We start from the raw sequence: 26,595 nt of genomic DNA, 5'->3' as shown, positions 1-26,595 counted from the left end.
GCTGCAGACACAGCCAAGACATACACAAGCAGTGATAATATTTATTTATTTTTAGGGTCGATGATTCATTTATTTCCCTGCAATTAAGGATAGGGAACTTACGGTTATGTTTTCGATCTTATTATTTGATCTTCTCGAATTTTCATATCTATGCATGACATGTGACGGCCCTGACTAGTCAAAGTACTATTATCTAAGCAATATTTTGCTCCGTAATTGAATGTTGCTCCTTTTGAAAAACAGAAATATTAAGCTGGTGGGACAAGCAGCTGGTGGGAAAACCACATTGCGCGACACGGTGACCACCATTCTCATCTTATGTAATAAGCATCAGCCCCAAAAATAATGCACAGTTTTTGGGTAAGAAATCAAATTGTCATCAAACCACATCAGTGTTAGATATCAAAGTGAGGCTAGTTCCTACTTAGTGATAATCCATTTCAAATAGTAGAGCAAGTCTCAGCAGAAAATGTGAAGACAGGTCTGTCACTAATTGATGAAGTACTCATCTGGATTTTTTTTTTTTTTAATTCTTTATTTTTGTAGTGCATAAGCTGATAACAGGTTGTTGCGAGGTACCCCAAAGGCATTCCTCCAACGCATAAAAGACATTTGAAACATATAGGTACATGCAAAATCAAGCACAATTTTTATATTTAGAGACAGTTTAGGTAGTTAATAGTAGGTGATAATTCGCACATTTTTAGGGTTGGATATAATATGTTAGACTGCTTGCACATTTTCCTGTTGTTTGTCTTGTGAAGTAAATAGGCACAATTGTATAAGCAGATAATGAGTTAACATTTCCGAGTCACCTTGCCTAAGTAGGTCAGAAACTAGTAATTACGTGAGCTTATTACAACATTATATATGAGTAATGATATGGTATTCACCAGGAGTATCAATCCTAGGATTTGGTCAGGCTAAGTAACTGGTGGGGTATAGAGATTAAATATAACAAAATGAATGTATGCATGCTGGTCAGGTCAAGATGGTTGCAAGCTATCGATTAGTAGATAAGGCTGGCTGTAATGCGAGCGTGCTTGTGTCGTATCACAACCCAAGATGGCCATGCCGTAAAACTGAAAAAGCGTGACTTTCATAGGGTTGGTTGCCTATGTGATAAGACCTTGTTAGAGGACAAGATGTGAATGCCCCTGATCACCTTCTGTCATTACGGCAGCATTTATAGCAGGGTAACGTAGAGGCTGTTGCCGCTCCGGTCCTTGCTTTGTGGCTGTGTCGGCAGGGAGCTGGGTCTTGCTGTGCCGGGTGCTGGGAAGGAGGCTCGATGATACCTTATTAGATGCCGCTTTCGTGGAGGACTCGCTTGTGTGTGGTCGCCTGCGGGCACCTGTGTTGCTGTCTGCTCCCAGTCTTCGTAGCTGTCGGGAGGCTGTATTGGGGTCACGTGGGGGATATCCCCCCAGGCAGCGCCGAACCGCCGGGCGGATCCACTTCGCCGCCACTTTCACCGCTTGTCGGAAGGGCTGTCTCTTGGCTTTACACTTCGCCCAAAGGTACTTGCAAAGCTGTTCAAAAAACACTATCGTGTGTTTGGGAGGTTTGTGCATCTTGCACCTCGTTCTGCGCTGTTTCTGCGCCGCCATTTTAGCTTGGACCTGGTGGTCCCTTGCGGGCAGGGCTTGTGCCGCTTGGGTAGTTTGCGAGGACCGGGATATCCCCCGCCGGTCCAGAGGGGGGGTAGCAGGGCTGCAGTGTGCCCACGCCTGGGTGCTCGTTCAGAGCCGGGAGGTCGGCCATCTCCCCCGGGCCCCAGACTTCGCTCAGGTGTAGGCCGCATGGCTGGATCGGATTGATCTGTGACGCACCGGTGCCAGGCCGGTACCGTTCAGTTGCTCTCGTCGTGCTGTGCTCGTTTCTGGTCACCGTTTGCCGTTGGTGCTTGTGGGTCGCCCGATCGTGGCTTTATTGTGCCTGACTTGGCTGGAGCTCCTAAAGCGTGCGACCGGCCATGTTTGCTGCCAGGCCCCGCCCCCCTACTCATCTGGATTTTGCACCAACATGTGTTCTTCTAAGGCCAATCCAGTAAATGTTCCTACTCATTCAGTTGGAAAACACATTATGGCAGGACATTAATAGTAGACATGTGTAATTAGTTTCGTTCCGAATGTACATTCAGACAAATTTCATGCAATTTAGACATTCAGATTCTTACGAATTGACGAATTGACGAATTTCTGAAGTGCTTTGGATTTCTGAAAAGTGGCAAAACAAGAGTGGGAGGGAAAATTACGTGAATGATGACAGGAATCTTGACCAATAAGCTAATTCCTGGCACTGGGAGCCCTATAGATGTGTAAGTGGTTGTGGTGGCAGTCCGGGCACTAGGAACCCTATAGATGTGTAAGTGGTTGTGATGGTCAGTGTTAGGGAGTCCTACAGATGTGTAAGTGGTTTTGGTGGCAGTCCAGGCACTGGGAGCCCTATAGATGTGTAAGTGGTTGTGGTGGTTAGTGTTAGGGGTTAGGGAGCACTACAGATGTGTAAGTGGTTGTGGTGGCAGTCCGGAAGCTGGGAGCCCTATAGATGTGTAAGTGGTTGTGGTGGTTAGGGAGCCCTACAGATGTGTAAGTGGTTGTGGTGGCAAAGTGCTTCAATTTTCTGAAAAGTGTCAAAACAATAGAGGGATGCTTACGAATGTCTGAATTGCGAAGTTGGTCTGGATTGCCGAAGCAGACTAATTTTTTTTACTTACCCGAATTTCCGAACTGAACCTAATTTTTTGCCTCTGCATATCCCTAATAAATAGTTGTAGATCTTGAAGTTCTGAAGGTTCCACATTGAGTTACTTTTACAGTGTCCTAAAAGTCTCTGTAGGACACCGGGTAACCCGACTGGTTTCCTCCACAAATTCCTTCTCTCAGCTAGACTGGAACCATCAAAGCATACAGATATCCATTCCCCCAGTAACCAGATGAAACATAATTCTGGGAGTCAACTGATTTATTTCAGGCCACACACTACTTTTATGCACAGTCCCCTACAAGGGGTCTCCAACACAATAATATAGGGTTTTTCATTCCCAGGATCCTTTGTGCCTGAGAGATAATTGTGTGAGTTTTCTCTCAGGTACCAAAAATCTATACAAAATATACAGTACCTAAAAGCACCCCAACTATAACCAGGAACCCCACAAAGTTATATTCAGATATAACATATGCAAATACCACTCAGATCGGTTCAATGAAACTGGAATGCCACCGGGGTAAATTTTTGACCAGCCGGACATGAGTAGATAAATGTAGAAAATTGATGGAAGTGCACTCCACCCCTTGCCAAGGAATCCAGGGTGCTTAACTGGATATGTCCCAGTACCAAAGTGGACCAAATGTAATAGTAAAAATAGAATTTAAATCCAGGCACTCCAAATGAATTCCAAGAAAAAGGCAGTTTATTGGAACCAGCAGCTACAAAGCGACGTTTCAACCCCTAAGGGTCTTTATCAAGCTTGATAAAGACCCTTAGGGGTTGAAACGTCGCTTTGTAGCTGCTGGTTCCAATAAACTGCCTTTTTCTTGGAATTCATTTGGAGTGCCTGGATTTATTTTCTATTTTTACTAGGACATGAGTAGATAGACCAAAACAGTTCCAGGGGAATAAGTGTCCTGGCCGGTTTCTGTTCGGGGGTTCCTGTTCGAACACCATGCAATGGATTCTCTTAATTTCAGGGTACAAATACTCACATAGTAGCCCGGGAAGTAGAACGGCCAGCGGTCTAATCTTTACCAGGGTTCGTTCGAGTGCCTAGCCGTAAAGAGTTCCAGGCACTCAATGACCAAGTTCCCCTGCCCACGTTCAGAAGACACAATGGCCACCACTGCTTTGTTGAAAATGTGCACTCAGTTATACGAAATGGCGGCCACCCAGGGGAGGCATTCATTAATTACTTCCCTTGCGGTTTCGGACTTAAGTTGCTGGTGTGAATGTTCTAATGGGGTACAGCGGTGGTCCTCATTCGGGAGATGAATGGAAGGTGTTTGTATACCATAACTCCTCAACAGAAAAAGGCAAAATAGTTGTAATTGGGCAAAACAGACAGAAACGGCGGTAGGTTCCGCCACAGTCTCACTCAAATATAGTCATTGCTGTTGAAAAAGTGTTTCCTATGCTACTAGTTAAGCGGGGTCTTGCCAGTTTATGTGATGTATTTTGAAAATACTTTAGAGGTGAACTGTGTTTAGTTTGTTATTGGCTTGCATTTTACCACAGCTTACCTATCAGCAATGCTTTTCTATTTTGTGGTCTGACTTGGACAGACAAATACCATACAATAAACTAGTCAGATCCTGTTTCATCCTTTACTAAGTGATTCATTCTCCCTTCACAATCTGTTCCAGGCCCTTCAGAAGCCAGAAGTCAGTATGAGACTCTGTGTTCCAAATGTCCAGTTATCTTGAAGATTGTGAGTAATCTTCAGTCATGAGTAATGACCGAGTACTCTTGATTTTTCTCGAGAAATCTGGCATGAAAGGACCTGTCTTAGCGGATTCCAAGTGAATCAAGTCTAATTTGCATTTCTATGAGTTCCACAGAAAAAAAATGCATTTTAAAAATCACATACTACAGGCTACTGTAGGTCTTTAGAGTCTTTAAAGGGACACTATAGTCACCTGAACAACTTTAGCTTATTGAAGCAGTTTTGGTGTATAGAACATGCCCCTGCAGCCTCACTGCTCCATCCTCTGCCATTTAGGAGTTAAATCCCTTTGTTTATGAACCCTAGTCACACCTCCCTGCATGTGACTTGCACAGCCTTCCATAAACACTTCCTGTAAAGAGAGCCCTATTTAGGCTTTCTTTATTGCAAGTTCTGTTTAATTAAGATTTTCTTATCCCCTGCTATGTTAATAGCTTGCTAGACCCTGCAAGAGCCTCCTGTATGTGATTAAAGTTCAATTTAGAGATTGAGATACAATTATTTAAGGAAAATTACATCTGTTTGAAAGTGAAACCAGTTTTTTTTTCTTGCAGGCTCTGTCAATCATAGCCAGGGGAGGTGTGGCAAGGGCTGCATAAAGAGAAACAAAGTGATTTAACTTCTAAATGACAGTGAATTGAGCAGTGAAATTGCAGGGGAATGATCTATACACTAAAACTGCTTTATTTAGCTAAAGTAATTTAGGTGACTATAGTGTCCCTTTAACATCTGTAGCTGGACTGTTTATGCCTGGAGACATTTTGTTGATACCCAAACCGATCACAAGAACAAAGGACATGAAGAGGCCTGACTTTTGCATGAAGATAAATTAACATACTGTGTTGTTTTCCCATTTGTTACAAACAGTTATTTGTTACAGTAAGGCCAACATAACAGAACTGTAAAAATTCTCCAAGCTACTTATGCTTCCAGCTCAGCTACTTTGGCCTAAAATGTTTAATTCACTTTGAATTCTCGCATTAGTAAATAATCCTGTTGGTATTATTATTGTTATGCTCATCCTCTCTTCTCTCCTCCCTCTAAGTGAACCAGCAAGGTTCCATTATTTTCAATCGATATGATCTAAAGCACAAAGCTTCTTGCCGGCTGTCAAACTATTTTAATCATGTACACACTGGTAAATATCAGATCCAAAATTGCACCACGGGTGAATGGTCGTCGTTTCACTCTCCTGTTAGTGATATGCTGGGAGTTAAGCTGGGTACAGTGAATCAGACTCGCAGGCTCTCTCCAGCTCTTATCCCAAATTATTAGTAATGCAAATAATAGCTGCTAGAGATCAATACAGAGAGCGGTAAATACATTGATAATTGATATATTATATATTTATTCAATATTTAATATATATAAATAGTTGTTTTTTTCCTGTTCTCCCTCGTTTTCCCTCTATTGATTACTTCTTCCCAGTTGATCAGTGAACTAAATGGTGAGACAATGTGTCCGTCTCTATACTGTAAATTTGTACATAATATATAGTATAATAATAATAATGAATTGTATATGATAATATAAATAATGTTTGCCTCAATTTTACCATTCAGATTTAAATTCACTACAATTTGGCGTTTAGTGATTAACCCCCATAGTGTCCTGCATATACGAGATCTCTCTTGAAGGCAGGATATTAAATTGTTTACGTTAGTTTAGTATAGCAAACTTTTATAAAACCTCCGGGACGTGTCTTTATCCACTTTGCTGCAAATATCTCCTGAAAATTTATGTGACCAGTTAAAAGAAAACACTTTTCGGTAAGGAATTAACGGCACGATGTATATAAATGGTTGCGTGGGCACAAATGTATATTTTATCTTTGTGCAACAGTACAAAGATATGTTCTTGTATTTGTGTTATGTAATAACTCCTTCCTGTATCTGCTACCTTATAGTAACATTGTAACATTCTAAATGTTCCCCACTGAAAAAGCTAATAAAATTATCTTTAAAATGAATGACGACTTTTTAAAAATGTTGAAAACCATGTCTTGGAGAGCTATTTGGTTGGGCATTTGGATTTACTTAACTTCTAGCCTTTGTAACGCTGCTCTCCTCACTGCCGGTCCAGCTTTCTTGATGATTTCACACAATCCAATGCATAGTGAAGCTTTTGGCGGCTAGTGCGCATGCACAGGAAATCACCATGCTGCGCCAATCAAATGCTGCTCTAAGGCCAGCATTTGACTGAGAACCAAATTTTGAAAAAAGTTCTCAAAGTGGAAGCGTCTCTAGCCGCTGTCAGGAAAACAGCTACTAGGGGTGTGTTTAACCTCACAATGGAAACATCGCCATTTCTCCGAAATGGAAATGTTTTACATCTCAGGGTTAAAATTAAAGGGCCACGGCACCCAGACCACTTCATTAAGATGAAATGGTCTGAGTGTCTTTAGCGGCCCTTTATGTAAAGAGTGAGACTAGAGCGTCTATGCATATTTAACTACTGATGTCAAGACTTATCCGTATTTTATTTTAATAACCAATGAGTAATGATGTCATCAGCAGATCATAGATACTATGCAGACTACTAGTGTTGGGAATTGGCCGTAAAAACACATGATCGAAGAATTGCAATGCCAAAAACTAGGCTGTAATTTTCTGTCTTGGCAATTTAGGTCTGATTGTTAAAATGGGAATTCTATAGTCACTTATTAGAGTATATCTGCAAATAACAGTCCACAGACATAGTCTTGAAAATAGTGATATTTGGGTGTATCCTAAAGAGGAAAACGTTGTTGCAGAGTAATGGGTTAACATAACTTTTTTAATTCAATTTTTTCTTTTCTTTTCTTTTTTTTATTTATTTTTTATTTTTTTTTTATTTTATTTTTTAGGTCTTACCAGCATTCCCAAGAACCTTCCTAAGGACACCACACTTTTGGATTTGCAGAACAACAAAATTACAGAAATTAAAAAAGATGATTTCAAGGGGCTTAGCAAATTATATGTAAGAAGAACTGCTTCATTTACTCTATTTAACCCCTTCAACCTGACTATTTGCAAATCCCTTAATATCATGACCGTGAAGACATGTCACTTGGTATAAATGAGCTAGGAAAGCTATATTTCCCAGAAAAACAGGAGTATGAATATGAATATTAAATCAAAACATTAACATCATTACCATGGCAACTACTTCCAGATTACCTAGATTATGTACGCCTTCTCCTAAACAGTCATCTTGCAGTCATTAGACGTTTTTTAAAATTTGTTGTCATTAAACGTGGGCAGGTTTTTCATAAAATTATGGGGTAAAAGTCCCTGTTATTCCATGGAGACAAGGTATTAGCTTACAAAGGAATTGGCTTGTTTCTATATTTGATATTTCATAGCATAGTCATCCTTATGAGCACTATTAATACATACCTCCCAAGTGCCCCTATTTAGGAGGGACAGTCCCAATGTTGGGTCCAAATCTCTCTCCCTCTTTTCTGTTCTAATGTCACTGTTTACTAGGCGCTTCATATTGCCTATGTTTCTGAGTGTCTCAAAGAGCTCCACAGCAATAAGACTTACAGCAATGTGTCTTTAACCATTTTACAATGTTATAGATATATATAATTTTGCCAAGTGGCAAATAGAAAGGTATGTAAATCCACTTGACCTCTGTCAACTGAACCGGCAAATGTGGGCTGCCATTTTGAATAATTTTTTTAGGCACTGTGCAAAATCAACTTTATTTTCCCATAATTCCTCCTGTTCTTAAACGCTGTCTTAACTCAGTAAATCTTGTACTTATTGACTTCAGTGGGGCATAAGCTTGGAGTTAGAGATGTGGATTTGAAAGCTGATGGAAGCCATATTGCTCAAGTAGTCTGACCACTTTCTATCTGAAGCAGTTGTTCTATATTTTGTATCCAGCTTAGAACTTCAGTGCATCAATACCATGTTTTTTCACTTCTCGCCTTGTGAATGTCTGCAGATTTACAATTCTTAGAAAATAAACCTGTTTCCTGGTACTATTTGTCATCGTTCATGATCCTCTAACTTCAGGTCAACGAGTCAATCTCCTTTTCCTCTACATTTTTATTGAGATACCCTCGGCAATCTCATTAAATCTGTATAACTTATAGTTTTTTTGTTGTTGTTTTATTTATTAAATTACTTATTTCTTGAAAATGTAATTTACTTAAAAATAAATAAATAAGATCAGCTTTCCAAATGCTGTTCTTCACATTCTGAAGCATTCCCGCTCTCAATAATACCACTGTCCGTAGGATTGTGACTTACAAAGGTCTCGAATAAATAAGCTTTCCAAAGATTCAAAAATGTAAAATAAAAAAATTACAAATCATCTACAAAAATTCACTAGTGACTTCTGTAGACAATTCACTTGAAAGCGTTCCCAACAGCATTAAATCATTTGGATAGCTTATTAAATCAAGGCCATTGTTACATAGTAATCTGAGTTTGAAATATGCTCAAAGTCCAAAGTCCATCCCGCTCAACCTTTAAAACCCATCTCTTTATGCTGATGATCCAAAAGAAAGCAACAAAGGCAAATTTGAGGTGATGGTCAATTATGCAGCAAAAAGGGTAAAAAAAATAAATTATAATTCTTGACTAATTATGACATAAATCCTAGAGGCTTATTATATATAATATCTTGTTTAATTTTATGTTTTTGTTTTCTACCATGAATTAGGCCCTGGTTTTAGTAAACAACAAAATCTCCAAGATAAACGACAAGGCGTTTGAGCCACTACACAATCTGCAAAAGCTGTACATTTCAAAAAACAGCCTGGAAGAGATACCCCGAAACTTGCCAAACTCCCTGGTGGAACTGCGCATCCATGAAAATAAAATCAAGAAGGTTTCTAAGGAGGTCTTCAATGGACTTAAAAACATGAACTGCATTGGTAAGTCAATAGTCAGAGACCTAGAAAAGAGGTACATTTATTTTATCTTTTATTTGTTCATCTCAAAGTTGGAGAATGGGCAGCAACCCAAGCGAAGTAAACCCCTCAAGTCCTTTAATGGATCAAATACAACACAAAAAAGATGGAGTAGGGCTTTCTAAGACTATTTTATTTGTATTGGCAAAGCCCTACTCCATATTTTTGTGTTGTATTAACTAGGGTTACTCCGATCATCATAACCATCTACAGCCTGCTGTTTAACTGTTTGCCCCCTTACCTGGTCCAGTGACGCTATTTTGGCTTCTGCAGAACCACAGAAGCCTGAAGTCGCTGCTGTCACCATTCACTGGCTGAAAGTAAAAGTTCCACAGAGTGGACATTCCAATGACACTGCTGGAGGTGGAGATACACCTCTAGCAACAGAGGGGTTCTACTCTGCACATGCAGCATTTTCAAGTGAAACTCTGCACATACAGACTCCAGGCATCATGACCGCGTCAAATCATTCAAGTGGTCATGGTGCGTAAAATAACCCTTTCAGTACGTACAACACTGCAGTTAATAAGCACACTCAAAATGTGCTCATATTGCTCTTTATTTTTGTTTTTATGAGTGCAAATTTTGTAGTAAAGGCATAGGTGTGCGCAGCCTATTGCATTAGGGTGTGCACCCTAAAGCACAAACACACGCAGCGTGTATATTTATGTATGTATGTATATATATATAATATATACACACACACATACATACACTGCTGTGTGTGTGTGTGTGTGTGTGCTGTTAGTGTGCTGTGTGAGGGTGGTGTGAGGGTGCTGTGTGTGTAAGGAGGCTGTGTGTGTGTGTGTGTGTGTGTAAGGGTGCTGTGTGTGAGGGTGCTGTTAGTGTGATGTGTGTGTGAGGCTGATGGTAGTGTGCTATGTGGGTGAGGGTGTTTGTGTGTGTGCTTGCCAGGGTGCTGTTAGTGTGCTGTGTGTGAGGGTGCTGTTTGTGTGTGAGGGTGCTGTTTGTTTGCTGTATGTGAGGGTGCTGGTAGTGTGCTGTGTGTGTGAGGGTGCTGTTTGTGTGATGTGTATGTGTGAAGGTGCTGTGTGTGTGTGAAGGTGCTGTTTGTGTGTGAGTGTGCTGTTTGTGTGCTCTGTGTGTGAGTGTGCTGTGTGTGTGTGTGTTTGTGAGGGTGCTGTTAGTGTGCTGTGTGTGAGCGTGCTGTGTGTTTGTAAGGGTGCTGTGTGTGTGTGTGTTTGTGAGGGTGCTGTTAGTGTACTGTGTGTGTGGGTGCTGTATGTGTGTGTGTGCTGCATGTTTGTAGGGATTGTGGGGGTGGAGGTGTAGGGAGGGGGGATCCTTGCTGCCATGTGCCATCCCTGGTGGTCCAGTGGACAGTGAACTCTAGCCAACGCTCAGATCTCGCGAGAGGAAACTGGCGGAGCTGCTGGCTAGTGCTCCCCGGGTCCTCTCCTGCCTCCCTCCATGCTGCTGTGGGCCGGTGAGGTAGATCTTTGATCTCCCCACCGGCCCATGGAGGCATAGAGCAGAGCCGGCGCTCGGATAGCGCTGGCTCTGCATGAGCCAACACGGGAGATCCTGAGATCTCCCCTGCCGGTCTCAATCCATAGGCGTTCCGTGGGGATTAGGGTGTGCCCAGACACACTCGGCACACCCCATGCGCACGCCTATGAGTAGAGGTCTAGGTTTTATGAATAAATGCCATATACTCATTCATCTATATCATGTGTTGGAAAAAGCATAGTGAGGCGGGATTGATGTGAGTGGATTTAGATCATACATGGGTGGAATGTGGAGGAAAAGCAGGGAAGTAGCGGATATTTGTTTAATGTGTGTGATTATACAGTTAGCAGATATTAGATTGCTGTGGTGTTAGCCTCATATACCTCAAATTGAGTAGCTCATTAAGTCTAAATGCTAAGTATTTTTTATATATAGATCATTTCTCAACCTTCTTCATAAACTTCATAAAATATCAGTTATATATACTATACAGTTTATTTGACGTAAAAAAACAAACACAGATGTTCCCAAAAAATATTAAACCCCCTGCTGATTTTGAACGTTTGTCCCCTGACAAAGAAATGATCAGTCTATAATTTTAATGGTAGGTGTATTTTAACAGTGAGAGACAGAATAATAAAAAAAATAAATCCAGAAAAACGTATTTCAAAAAAGTTATAAATCGATTTGCATGTCAATGAGTGAAATAAGTATTTGATCCCCTATCAATCAGCAAGATTTCTGGCTCCCAGGTGTCTTTTATACAGGTAACGAGCTGAGATTAGGAGCACTCTCCTAAAGGGAGTGCTCCTAATCTCAGCGTGTTACCTGTATAAAAGACACCTGTCCACAGAAGCAATCAATCAATTAGATTCCAAACTGTCCACCATGGCCACGACCAAAGAGCTTTCCAAGAATGTCAGGGACAAGATTGTAGACTTACACAAGGCTGGAATGGGCTACAAGACCATCACCAAGCAGCTTGGTGAGAAGGTGACAACAGTTGGTGGGATTATTCGCAAATAAAAGAAACACAAAATAACTGTCAGTCTCCCTTGTTTCAATGATCATGAGAATTGTGATGAATCAGCCCAGAACTTCACGGGAGGATCTTGTTAATGATCTCAAGGCAGCTGGGACCATAGTCACAAAGAAAAAAAATTGGTAACACACTACGCAGTGAAGGACTGAAATCCTGCTGCTCCCGCAATGTCCCCCTGCTCAAGAAAGCACATGTACAGGCCGTCTGAAGTTTGACAATGAACATCTGAATGATTCAGAGGAGAACTGGGTGAAAGTGTTGTGGTCAGATGAGACCAAAATCAAGCTCTTTGGCAACAACTCAACTTGCTGTGTTTGGAGAAGGAGGAATGCTGCCTATGATCCCAAGAACACCATCCCCACCATCAAACATGAAGATGGAAACATTATGCTTTGGGGGTGTTTTTCTGCTAAGATGACAGGACAACTACACCGCATTAAAGTGACGATGGACGGAGCCATGTACCGTCAAATCTTGGGTGAGAACCTTCTTCCCTCAGCCAGGGCATTGAAAATGGGTTGTGGATGGGTATTCCAGCATGACAATGACCCAAAACACAAAGCCAAGGCAACAAAGGAGTGGCTCAAGAAGAAGCACAGTAAGGTTCTGGAGTGGCCTAGTCAGTCTTTAGACCTTAATCCCATAGAAAATCTGTGGAGGGAGCTGACGATTCGAGTTGCCAAATGTCAGCCTCGAAATCTTAATGACTTGGAGAGGATATGCAAAGAGGAGTGGGACAAAATCTCTCCTGAGATGTGTGCAAACCTAGTGGTCAACTACAAGAAACGTCTGAGCTCCGTGATTGCAAACTAGGGTTTTGCCACCAAGTACTAAGTCGAAGGGGTCATATACTTATTTCACTCATTGACATGCAAATCAATTTATAACTTTTGTGTTTTTCTGGATTTTTTTTGTTATTCTGTCTCTCACTGTTAAAATACACCTATCATTAAAATGATAAGACTAATCATTTCTTTGTCAGTGAGCAAACGTTCAAAATCAGCAGGGGATCAAATACTTTTTTTCTCTTCCTGTATATCACACTACACATTACTGTACATCACTCAAATAACATCATTGCCTTCACCAAGCATTTAACCACCTCCTTTACTATATTTGATCCCCACATTCCTTAGCAATTAACCCCTCATACCCAGCAGTGTATTTTGGTTTTGTGCTGCCCTAGTCATGACAAAACTCGGTCCCACCCCTCTAATTTTTGTTTTCCTTTTAAAAACCAACACACTCTTTGCCTGACAGACACACACCCTCACGGATACATACACTAACATATACTCACTGACAGATACTCCCTACCTTTGGGAGTGCATGGAGTCTCTATTTTCCTTGGGACCAGCGGGGCTGTTGAGCTGAGTGGCTGAGCATGCGGTCAATGCAGGCATGCGAGGTAGCTCTGATCTTCCACCTCGCGCGCCTTAGTGATGCCAGGGCCGGAGTGACATCATATCCTGGCTCCGGCATCAATGCAAGGCGGCGCTCCCTCGCCACCCGACTAATACATGAGTTGATGCCAGCCTCAGGGGGAGGGGGGGTACTAAGGTGACCAGCTAGCCACCTCCTGGGCCCCCAAGGAGAAGAGGCTGACATGGCATCTGTCAGGGCATTTAGGGGGCAGCTTTTTTTGCCTTTCCCAGAAAAATCCACCCAAGGCAAATGCCTTGTCAGCCTTGCGCTAAATACAACGCTGCTCATATCCCAAATTGTAATTTACTTTCTCATGCAAACTAAGCCTACCTTTACACCAATGGGGAAGCAAAGAAGAAATGTGCAGAGGGTTAATGGACTGATCCCCATTTCCAAATTCACGAGCGGCATTGAAAGTTTGATTTTGAAAGCTTGTCCCACATGACTGGCAAACATTGTAAAAAGCGAGGGAGCGTCGGTCTTTACCTCACCAGGCTTGGGGAGAACACATACCCCAATATCATTCCCTCTGAATCCACCAGTGCTTATGAGATCTAGGCCTTGATTTAATATTTGTAATAAGCTTTTTAAACAATGTAATTATTTTGGTTACATTTTTTAAATTCTGGACTTTTTTTGGAGATAAATCTTTTGAAAAGGTTATCCAAAAATATTAAATCTAGGCCTTTAATGTTCTGTCTGAAACACTGTAGATGTTTTGATGTTTTGAATTACTGTACACACATTACTCCCACCCTATCATAACCTTTCCTGTCCACTCTTCTTTTCAATCCCACCTACCAAGACTCCATCACTCTTCGAGCAACTCTATAGCGCCAATGTAGGCCAGTGATCCTTCAGGAAACCTAGATCTTTTTTGTGGATTTTAATACTGTTCCAGAAACGTGAGACAGGCCAGGTCTCCTGTCCACGGTGGTTATGTGTCTTGGGACTTGGAACCAGATGCTTTACAGCAAGACAAAAATGTAGAGTAGAGTAAAGAAAACAGATGGAGCAATGTCATAGTGACTTACCATTGGTACGTATAATTTATTGCAACAAGATGGGTTTCAGACATAACCTGCATATAGATTTATTAGGGATTTCTGGAAAAGTACACATTCAAAGGATGGGAGAAAAATGAAAGCTGATTCCAAGAATACAAGAGCCGTAATGTGGAATATCCTGTAAGTGGAAACCTCCGTTAAACAGAAAATGATACTAAAATAGCCAAGACTTTAATGAGGTCCAAATGTGATTATGTAAAATACGGTCAATCCTCTTTAAATGTGATAGCTTTCAAATCGCTGGTTTTACAAACAAGCGACGCAGAATCTATTAAATAAGGAGAAATCAGCTGCAGATGAGACAGATGTGTAATGATTCCATTCTGGATATTTTAGAACTTCTATTATCACTTTTACTAACTCCCGTTGGTCCTGCATTTGTCAGTGTTATTCTCTCCTGCAACTTCAAAACTTATACATTTGTAAAAAAAAAAAATTGTGTTTTAAATGTCACTGACAATTAATGTGATACAGAATGATGCACGGGTCAATTGACCACAGCATCATAGTGACAAAGCTGGGAAAAAGGTAAGATGTCACCACCCTGGTCTCCTGTTCCCCTAGTGTTTATAGCCGTATTGAGTATAGCTCAGTGATTATAGCTAATATTGCTGTTCCACCCACTTAGTGAAGGGTGAAGAAGATCTGGCTTATTGGGGACAAATGGCACTCTTTTATACTTGGGATCCATTCCTAACAGGGGGTCACCAGGAAAACAATAGGCGCTGCACAACATCTGGCACCCTGATGTCTGTGACTGACCAGGAAATTCTATTATTAGCCACCTCAGTGCCTAAAAAATTTTCATGTTAAAAGCAGGGTTCCTGTGCCCACATCCCCAAACAAGTGACACGAGTGCCCATTCTGTCCAAAAATCGCTCACATCCGAGCTGTCTAGCCTGAGTTAGCTGGAAGTAAAGTTTTGACCGGATCGCAATCGTTTTCTGATCTGGTGCAGAATTACACAGCGCTAGGAGATCCCGGTCACCTACAATAATGGTGTTTTTTGTTGGTATTTGGAGCTTCCTCAGGTCCTTGGTATCATTCAATGCCTCGTCACCCCCTTTCTCACTACTCTAAATAGTGCTCTGATAGGTGACTCTGGGACTGAGAATACTCTTGGCAAAGATTTACCAGATCATTGCAACTTAGCAACCCAATCAGGAGTTTCAGAAGGTTTGTGTGTTGACTCCTGGGCCCCAGGAAAAGGGGGCTGGGCTAGGAGGCATGGACTGGAGGGTTAAACATGGTGATTATAGTTATTTTTATAGGGAGGTGGTGGTTGGGAGACATGTACCAGTGCTGGGTGACCAGGTGGTCTGTCACAATACCTTTTAGTGCAAATGAGGTGGGGGGGGGCATTTTAACATTAGCAATATAGGGTATTTCTTAATGCGATAGTGTTCCTTTAATAAACATAAAATGAATTGTGGACAGTTTTAAAGCATAATTGATCTAAGGAGCAAATATTTTTTTAAGGAAAGATATTTAAATAATTAAGAAATGTGCATTTTGTTTTTATGAAGCTCTCTAAAGTTTTAGATGGCTATTTGGTAGTTTGAGTAAGTTGCTCTACACTATATAATTGTATTAATATCAAAGAATAACAATTGTAATATTGTATCTTCTCTAGAAATGGGAGGTAATCCTCTGGAAAATGGAGGTATCGAGCCTGGAGCTTTTGATGGGCTGAAACTAAACTACCTGCGTATCTCCGAGGCCAAACTGACCGGCGTCCCGAAAGGTAACGATGGAAACATTTTTAAATTTAATTGTTCCACTGGAACATTCATTTCATTCAATTATGGACTCAAGTAATGTAATTGTTGTATATATTAAAATGGTATACACATATGTTCCATCTTGAGAAGGTACATGTTATACTAATATTTAAAATACTCCAACCAGGGACATATTCCTTAATTGACAAAGACAACCAATAATACTACCATCACAACCTGGTATTTAAAGACCTATGTCATGCAATGCCTTAATTATATACGATGAGGAACTCTGTGGAGCCTAGCTAGTGTTAAATAAACAAGTCCTTTTAAACAAAGACAGTTGTTATTCGTGTCATGTATGGTGCCGACCCCTAATGCAGGGATAGGCAACCTTCGGCAATACAGATGTTGTGGACTACATCCCCCATAATGCTCTTACACCCATAGTGCTGGAAAAGCATCATGGGAGGTGTAGTCTGAAACATCTGGAGTGCCGAAGGTTGCCTATGCCTGCCCTAGTGGGCTTCAGATGTATTTAAGTTAGAATTTAAAGTGACTTTCTTTTCGAATATATAGTTTTTATTAGAGTTTTAACATACAGGAAAAAGAAAAAAAATGGCAGACAATGGCGAACATTTATTTCCAATTTGACTTAAAGTTTGGCTACTCTGACCTTAAATTTGAAATTCACTTTGAAATCTCACTTTAGGTAATAACCCTGTAGGATTTTCATATATTTGCTTCTTAACTGTGTCTTGTTCCAATGACAGATCTTCCAAGCACAATGAACGAGCTGCACCTCGATAATAACAAAATCCAGGCCATCGAATTGGAAGATCTCATCCAATATTCAAATCTATACAGGTATGTCCTGGGAATCAGTCTGCCTGTATGTAGGGGTATGTTCAGAGAATTATTCTGAATAACTCCCAACATACCGGCACTGCAGTTCGTGAAAAGATTGGCCAGCCCCCGAGGGGGTTTCACAGTTGGGGGGTCCACTCAGTGACAGCCTGTCCAATCAGTCCCCAGTCTTAAGGACCATGCAGGGAGAGCTACTAAAGTACTCCCTGCATAGCCTAAGTGTCTGTTAGCGCGAGTGCATATAATGATATGCTCACGATATATTGCCAAGGTACAGATCCCTGATGCCCCCAGATGCAAGCTACCAGGGAACCGAAGCGGCAAGGCAGGACAGGACCCCAAAATCAGGACAGTCCAACTTATTAAGACTGTTGGGTGACCTGGTTCTGTCAGTCTGCCTATTTTTGTCTGCATACATCCCAAGTGTCCCTATTTAGGAGGGAAAGTCCCAATTTGGGTCCCAAATCTCTCTGTCCCTCTTCTCTATCCGAACTTCCCTATTTTCTAGGAACTACGTATTGTTGGTGTGTCTGAGTTTATAACAGAGCTCTACAGCAATAATACTCTCAGTAATGTCTTTAAACTACAATAAATGTGTTTAGAAATCAGTCTGTGTAAATAGGATACATTGTTCTTGTTCTAAATAACATTTTAATTTTTAATATTTTTTTTTTTTTTATTAGTAAGTCAGTTAAAATGTCTCACAACAGTCCAGCCACATGCCACACCAACACTCACACCCTTAAATTTCGTGCCCCTCTTTGTCCATGTGGAATGCTGGTAACTATTTGTATGGGTTTGGGGTAGTAGAACTCACTATGCTGGAAATGCCATCTGAGCTGTGCAGGGAGGTGCAAGGTACAGACAAAGTTAATCCAAAAGGGCAGTCAAGCCAGACCCCGGTCTACGCAATATAACCATCATGGCGTCATTCTCCCCACCTCTGCTATATTTTCTGCTGTTGGGTGCACGTATCCCTACGATGTCAATTGGGGACGCCGACGATGCCAGCCGTAGCCAGACTTACGCAGAGGACGCAGCCAACACCACATGAAACTCGGCTCCATGCCGAACATTTGCATTACTGCAAGGCGAAGGAGTTATGAATGGCACAACTATCCTGGTTTGACACGTAGTGTGGGAAGTGAGGCGAGACCCAGAGAATTTGTATGATATCGGTATCAGTCTGGGCACATTCTGCAGATCAGTCCGCCAATCTGAATAATTTTATGGGCACATTCTGGGAATCGTTATGTCAGTCTGCTTAATTAAACGGGTTCTTTCTAAGAATTCAAAACAAACAAAACAGGCAGTACAAGACGGTATTGCAATAAACATGTATATCCTATATTCAACAATGAAGGCTCTGAAATGTAACATTTATGGTTACAATCATGTCTAAAGTACATATTCACTAACAGTATTTCATGCCGCCTCTAGCACTTCAATGGTTAATGGACTTCCTGTAAACTCTTCATGTGGTTTAAATAGCAGATGTTTGGGAAGCAGACCCAAGACTAGGCCCCTTGCCATCCCAAACTGTTCTGGATCCCATTATAACAATGTATATTCAGATTACAGCAGGCAGACCGAGCAAACAGCTTGCGTATTTCCAGAACTAGTGATTTCTGGAATAAGAAATGTGGTCACGGCATAAACTTATATATATATATATGAAGGAAAATCGTACATCAGATAAGCCTCGTTTCATTCAAATTCCAATCTATTTAAAAAAAAATAAAAAATCTTTGTACCTTAAGGGGACACAACAGGCTGGATCAAAGCCCCTTTTGTGTTACATTACTGAGGTAATATATATATATATATTGTAACGGATCGCCTGGCACCCCGACTGAGTACCTCCGTTAATGGATGCTCCTAGTGCTTCCTGAGGACTCCAAGCACTCTGGCAGACACCACAATCACCGAATCCGAGAAACCTTTTAAATTCTCCCAAGCATATGAATGCTGTAGACCATTGAATAGGAACCATACGAATAGGCTTGTACTCCTAGCAGTCAACTGGAACAGCATGCAATAAATCCTTCCCCCCAATAATGAGACAACACATCACTTTGAGGGTAAAACAGGAACTCTGGACTGGCTCATCCAGCCTGGCTTTTATTTCCAACTCACACATACAGGCCACACCCAGGGGGAGGCATAAAAGAACCAATGACATAGATGTTACCTCCCACACATCCCCTCCCCTTAGTGTGACACATAATCCCATTATGCATACAGTGTAAAATATACTTTTACACAACTTTCATAACTTTAAAACCATACATCACATTCACATAAAAATACATATCCACAATCAATCCATTCAGGGGAACAACATATTATATATATATAAAAATGGCATGAATCCGACCAGGGGTTCAAAAGTTACTAAAAGTATCTTTTGTTCCTTTCTGGCTGGCAGAAAAACATCCCCACAATGCACCCTGGTTTCCTCCCTTCTGCCCTGGAGTTAATTGGAGAAGTAATCCAATTACCCAGGACTAAAGGCAGACTCCATTAACCACATGGTTGCAAAACAACATAAAACACTTTAAAATACATAAAGTCACATTTACACATAACACACAGACATTTCACCTATCCCCAGATAGCTGGGATCTGCACGCACAAAACTACCGAATAGCGCGCAGATCCTACTCACACAGTACAATTGCCATGGAGCTAAAGTCTTTCCCATAGTCTTTCATTATATGAATAGGCTCCATGGTATGGCTATCTGGGGTATCACATTCCCATAAAGTCTGGTCCATAGTCCAAAGGCAAGAGGCGGGCAATCAGCCCCCTCCAAGGACACGTGGCGAGGTCGGTTTCGCCACACTTCTCCCCTTTACCCCCCAGACTAACAGGGTACTTGACCTCCTGCCGGTCAGTGCCCTTGTTAGTCCAGCAGCCCACCCACAAGACAGAAACAGCAGAGCAGCCCACCCACAATAAACAGTTACTACACCTGGGTGAGGGAAAATCTTGTCCAGGTTCAGGTGCCTCACCACGGCTGTGTGGGGGACTGGTAGGCTGCCTTGGTAGGTTGCTGAGGGGGCAGAGACCAGCGGTACTCTGTCCTGTTGCCAGCACTACCACGGGAGTAGTCTGGTTGGAGCCTGGTTGCTGGAGACCGACTGTCTCCCCTTTAAATACACCGCTCTGCTGCTGGAGACCGACTGTCTCCCCTTGAGTTACACCGCTCTGCTGCTGGAGACCGACTGTCTCCCCTTGAGTTACACAACTCTGCTGCTGGAGACCGACTGTCTCCCCTTTAGTTACACAGCTCTGCTGCTGGAGACAGACTGTCTCCCCTTTGGCTAAACAGCCCTGTTGTGGGGGGGCAGGACCGACCGTCCCTACCCCCTGTGCTGGAAGTGCAGAGACCACGGTCCCATCTGCACAGGTGTGGGGCTTACAGTCTCCCCCTGGTACATTAAGCTGCCGCTGGGGAGAGGTGGTAACCAGCTCCTCTCCCATTAGAACACTCTGCCGCTGGGGAATGGAGACTGGGCTCTCTATTCCCTGTACATTAATGATCCGCCGCTGGGGAGAGGTGGTAACAATCTCCTCTCCCATGCATACTTCCCGTCTCTGCGGAGGGAGACCGACTGTCTCTCCTCCCAGCACAGAGTCCTGCTGTGGGGGAAAGGGGGATGGGCTCTCTATTCCCTGCTGGATACTCTGCTGCTGGGGAATGGAGACCGGGCTCCCAATTCCCAACAAATCACACTGCCGCTGGGGAGGGAGGACGGCTCCTTCAGCTCCCTGTAACTTGGGCGCAGAGACCACGGTCCCATCTGCGCTGGTGTGGGGCTTACGGTCTCCCCTTGGTGGGTTAGGCTGCCGCTGGAGAGAGGGTGTAACAAGCTCCTCTCTCTGAACTGTAACCTGCCGCTGGGGATCTGGGCCGACTGCCCAGCATCCCTGTAGGGCCAGTAGAGAGACCTCGATCCCATCTCCACCTGCCATCTGTGGGTCTCTCCAGGACCAGTCTATGAGGTCTGGTTCTGCTTGTCGGGTAGGTTGGAGCTGCACGAAGCTGAGCAGGTGTTGGTAGTCCTGCTCCAGCTCCCACTCCCTTGTTACCAGGTGGGTCATGTCTTTGCTCACCTCGCATTCGTCAGCCCAGACATACATGCCCATCCGGTAGTCGTAGATGTCCCAAAACCTAGACCCCTCCGTGCTGCCAAGATCAATGTCGTCCTCCAAGGCATCCCATAATAAACCCGGGCCATCATAATCATCCCCCTCCGGTAAGTCGTGCTCGGCCGTCCAGGGGGTAAGTTGAATGGTATGCCACCAGAGGGCCTGGTATGCGTTGTCTAGCCAGATCTCTCGCCATACCAGGGTCTCTAGTCTTGTCACCCACTCATCCAGGGGCTGCTCTCCCAATAGATACATGCGCATCGCCACACGCTTCTGTAGCCGCTGCTCATCACTGGGGAGACTCTCACCTCGCCGCCACTGGGCGTCTTCCAGGGCATCATACCAGACTTCCTTTCTGTCTGCATCCCTGTAGTCCGCGGCCGCCTCCTCCTCCTCATCATGGAACGCTGTCCAAAAACTAGCTGATTCCATCCTGCTGTAGCCAGGGGCGCTGTACGGATACTAGCGTTGCCCTCAATTTGTAATTCCAAACGTTACCAGTGTCTCTGAGCTGCTTCTCCTCGCACTAGGACGCCATCCCACCGCTGCCACCAATGTAACGGATCGCCTGGCACCCCGACTGAGTACCTCCGTTAATGGATGCTCCTAGTGCTTCCTGAGGACTCCAAGCACTCTGGCAGACACCACAATCACCGAATCCGAGAAACCTTTTAAATTCTCCCAAGCATATGAATGCTGTAGACCATTGAATAGGAACCATACGAATAGGCTTGTACTCCTAGCAGTCAACTGGAACAGCATGCAATAAATCCTTCCCCCAAATAATGAGACAACACATCACTTTGAGGGTAAAACAGGAACTCTGGACTGGCTCATCCAGCCTGGCTTTTATTTCCAACTCACACATACAGGCCACACCCAGGGGGAGGCATAAAAGAACCAATGACATAGATGTTACCTCCCACACATCCCCTCCCCTTAGTGTGACACATAATCCCATTATGCATACAGTGTAAAATATACTTTTACACAACTTTCATAACTTTAAAACCATACATCACATTCACATAAAAATACATATCCACAATCAATCCATTCAGGGGAACAACATATTAAAAAATGGCATGAATCCGACCAGGGGTTCAAAAGTTACTAAAAGTATCTTTTGTTCCTTTCTGGCTGGCAGAAAAACATCCCCACAATGCACCCTGGTTTCCTCCCTTCTGCCCTGGAGTTAATTGGAGAAGTAATCCAATTACCCAGGACTAAAGGCAGACTCCATTAACCACATGGTTGCAAAACAACATAAAACACTTTAAAATACATAAAGTCACATTTACACATAACACACAGACATTTCACCTATCCCCAGATAGCTGGGATCTGCACGCACAAAACTACCGAATAGCGCGCAGATCCTACTCACACAGTACAATTGCCATGGAGCTAAAGTCTTTCCCATAGTCTTTCATTATATGAATAGGCTCCATGGTATGGCTATCTGGGGTATCACATTCCCATAAAGTCTGGTCCATAGTCCAAAGGCAAGAGGCGGGCAATCAGCCCCCTCCAAGGACACGTGGCGAGGTCGGTTTCGCCACATATATATAAAAAAAAAAGTTAAGTAAATAAATGATTTAATAAAACAACCAGGAAATCCACTGTGTCTCTGTCTGCCGGTCCTAGTATTTATCATCCAATGTTCTTAACATAGAACTCCCTATCAAATCCATATTCGGAGGGACAGTCATAATTTGGACATAGCTCGGTTTTTTTTTTTCTTTGCTGCCCTACTTTTATAGACTTATTCACTAAAGTGAGAATTGTTGGGATTTTGAAAGTGAATTTTAAAATAAAGGCCAAAGTAGCCAATCTGGTAGGAAAGCTAACTTGGAGAATGTTTCCTGTTCATCTATTTTGGCCTTAAATTTCAAATTCGCTTTGGCTTCCCGACAATGTATCACCTGCACATGCATGTGGCACTGAAAGACCATCGTCAGTGAGCCGACGTCGGCAGCTGTAAGAGTAAGTGCGGACCCGGGTGATTAACCCGACAAGAATGTATTTCATCTCAACATTCCCTATTTGGTCAGGTCTGTAGCCAATCATCACCAGTAAAAAAATGATACTTCCCTTGTATACCTCTTCCTTGGAACGTCTTCCTGCTCCCATCCTTCATTCATATCTCCCAGAGTCCTAGCACTGGGACATATGATACTGAGAAGTTGAATTATTCCCTAGGGCAGGTATAGGCAACCTTCGGCACTCCAGATGTTTTGGACTACACCTCCCATGATGCTTTGCCAGCATTATGGGTTTAAGACCATTATGGGGGATGTAGACCAGAACATCTGTAGTGCCGAAGGTTGCCTATACCTGCCCTAGGGGGTTATGGGAAATGTACTTGAGCAGTTAGCAGTATTTTAAGTCATGAAAACACATGAATGAAACTACTGGTCAAGAGCTGCCTACCTACATGCCCAAGTCAGATCATTTGAAACACCATCATAAGGTGTTCTAGTGTAGACAGGAAGAGATGAGAAGATAAACCCAAACTCCTCATCTAAAGGGACAGGAGTGAGCCAGTGGGAAGACTGTGAAGATGGGAGGACTATAGCTGGTTCAGTATTAATGAAAAGTATCAAAGTTTGAGATACGTTTACAAAATTGATTGTGAATAGCCTAAGGTGAAGTTAGGAAACAGCAAGTAAGTGAGCTAAGAGTTAAGAAAGCAGTGGACAAGATAATTGTTGGGTAAATGAGATTTCAGTAATTAACTTGGTGGTAACAGACAGCTTCTTGCCTGGAAGCAGGGGAGGTAATTATAGTGATGAGGAATGTGGTAGGGACATGGTCAGTGGAGTAATTTGAAACATTCATAAACTGTCAATTATTTTGAGAAAATTAACCCAGGGCATGGTACACACATTAGCTTTAAAATAAAATACATTACATATAATTTATACATTATGCTATCAAATGTATTGATTTGATTTGATTGTAGTCTAAAATATGGTCCCTCCTCATAAATCAGTTCATTCTTAGCATGAACCTCTTTAAGCCAGTGGTACAAAGACAGAGATCTAAACCCGGTGTGAGTGGCAGGTGAGAGCAAGAGAACCAGCACTTCGTCAAAGTGATAATCAGAGAGGGAGTATATAGAACATTCTAAAGCTAATTGTGCTGTGATCACATCAGGGTAAAGGGCAGAGGTCGGGCATTACTATCATGTTTATACCCACAGACCTTTGGAAATGGAACGACTGGTACAAGGGTAATAAGTTGAGCAAAGCTATAATAGCTCCTAAACCAAATACATATGTACTTGTCTTTTATATAAATTATTTATTTACTATTTTAGCGTCTGTTAAAACTACGTATCAGGTCCTAACAAAGGCCTTGATTTTTTTATATTTTGGGATAATCTTTTTAATTAATTTAATATTTGTGGATAAACTTTTCAAATGTTTTTACCTACAAAAATTCCTTGAGACTTGTTTTGTTACAATGGCTACATTTTTGGTTATTTTGTAAATATGTGTGTTGGTGGTCTCTCTAGGTTGGGACTGGGACACAATAACATCCGAGTGATAGAAAACGGCAGCCTTTCTTTCATGCCTTCTCTGAGAGAGCTCCACTTGGACAATAACAAGCTCTCCAGAGTCCCCCCTGGACTCCCAGATATGAAATTTCTGCAGGTAACACCCGTTAGAGAAAATGTAACTTAAATACACCAGTGTCCTATAAACACCTTCCAGTGACATGCTTTGCAGATCCTCCTGCTGCTAAATGGTTGAATCATCAATACCTCCTGTGACAAAGTACTTTATAGAATGTTTGAGGTTTGCATATTTATTTTCTACACAAATTCCATTTATATTTAACTAGACCAGGGGTCCTCAAACTCCGGCCCCCCCAGATGTTGCTGAACTACAACTCCTGTGATTCTTTGAATTACATAGATAGCCAGAGAATCATGGGAGATGTAGTTCAGCAACATCTGGGGGGGGGGGGGGGGAGTTTGAGGACCCCGGAACTAGACAAAACTGCACAGAGATACAATGCCACTGAAATTGGATATACATGCCATCTATTAGTCCTTAATGTAATGCGATTGGCAAATCATGCACAAAATGTCATTTCACCATACCTGCCAAGTGTCCTTATTTAGGAGTGACAGTCCCTAGCTTGGGCACATATCCCTCTGTCCCTCTTTTCTATCCTAATGTCCCTCTTTTCTAGGAGCTCTGTATTGTTGGTGTGTCTTAGTGTATAACTCATTGTATGTACCCATGGCAATCAATGGGTTAAAGATACATAGTCTTGCCTTTGGGTGTGATCTTATGCCCATAAACCACTGTTCACTAGAATGCTATGAAATAAGTAGTTTATATAATGGAATTGAGAGTTCTGACTTCCTTACTGATAGCTAGGGAGAGGAAGCTGTCTTCTAGCTGCATTACTTTTTACAAATCACAGAACTGAAAGTGCAATAATGCAAAGTGGTTATAGTGCTTAAAGTGATCCTTTAATTACACAAACCGTTTATTTCATTATTTCATTTTTCATTCTCTTCTACATCAGGTGGTTTACCTACACTCAAACAACATTACCCAAGTCGGCGTGAATGATTTTTGCCCAATAGGTTTTGGGGTGAAGCGTGCCTATTACCACGGAATCAGCCTTTTTAACAACCCAGTTCCATACTGGGAGGTGCAGCCGGCCACATTCCGTTGTGTTACCGACCGTTTGGCCATCCAGTTTGGGAACTACAAGAAGTAAGAGGCTGTGAGAATGTTCCCTGGAACCAAAGAAAACCACAGGGTGAAAAAGATGAAAAAAGAGAGAAGAAACAGCTGTACAAACACACATACAGAAAAAAAAAAACAACAACCAATAAATCATAGTATGCTCCATTCGCAGGAGAATGTGTCAGACTTAAAAAAAATACACAATAAATAAATCCCACACTTAAAGTACTTTTTATGTTCTGCCTATCTTCAGGCACCGTTGTATAAAGTAATATTGAATGAATATCTGATAGGCAGTAACTGCACTAAGTCTGTATAGCACCATTTCTTTCTCTCATTGATAAGCTTTTTTTGTTTTATTAAAAGTGCCTTGTAATATGCATGCAAACACAGTATCCTGGCTCCTTAGAAATGTCAGACAACCTTTTGCATTGCTGTTACGGCTGAGAGCAGCGAAATACGTGGTTCACAACAGTTGCAGTGCTGAAGGTTGCTTGAACCTGCCCTCTGGCTCTGCCAGCCCTTACAGTGCTTAGCAAATATTGGGATGCATGCACGCCTGTCTTTAATGCACTAAAAGTGCTGCATTTAAAGGGATACTATACTCACCAAAAAACAATGTTAGTGAAGCAGTTTTAGTGTATAGATCATTCCACTGCAGTCTCGCTGCTCAAATGTCTGCCATTTAAGAGCTAAATCACTTTTGTTTCTGTTTATGCAGCCCTAGCCACACCTCCCCTGGCTGTGACTCGCACAGCCTGCATTATAAAAATGGTTTTCATTTTAAAT

General features: G+C 42.3%; 1 protein-coding gene across 1 annotated transcript in view; it reads left to right on the top strand.

The window, feature by feature from the left end:
- BGN (biglycan) overlaps positions 1-26,034 on the top strand; it is a 58,120-nt gene extending 32,086 nt beyond the window's left edge. The window contains exons 3-8 of the mRNA XM_063432724.1: positions 7,287-7,399; positions 9,098-9,311; positions 15,985-16,095; positions 16,846-16,939; positions 24,615-24,753; positions 25,640-26,034. Coding sequence (XP_063288794.1) covers positions 7,287-7,399; positions 9,098-9,311; positions 15,985-16,095; positions 16,846-16,939; positions 24,615-24,753; positions 25,640-25,837 — 869 coding nt within the window. The 3' untranslated portion in view covers positions 25,838-26,034. The remainder of the gene's footprint in view (positions 1-7,286; positions 7,400-9,097; positions 9,312-15,984; positions 16,096-16,845; positions 16,940-24,614; positions 24,754-25,639) is intronic.
- Positions 26,035-26,595: the final 561 nt, after the last annotated feature.

Source organism: Pelobates fuscus, chromosome 9, assembly GCF_036172605.1.
Source record: "Pelobates fuscus isolate aPelFus1 chromosome 9, aPelFus1.pri, whole genome shotgun sequence".
Lineage (NCBI taxonomy): Eukaryota > Metazoa > Chordata > Amphibia > Anura > Pelobatidae > Pelobates > Pelobates fuscus.
The sequence above is the reverse complement of the archived record's forward strand: the minus strand, read 5'-3'. Positions and strand labels throughout refer to the sequence as shown.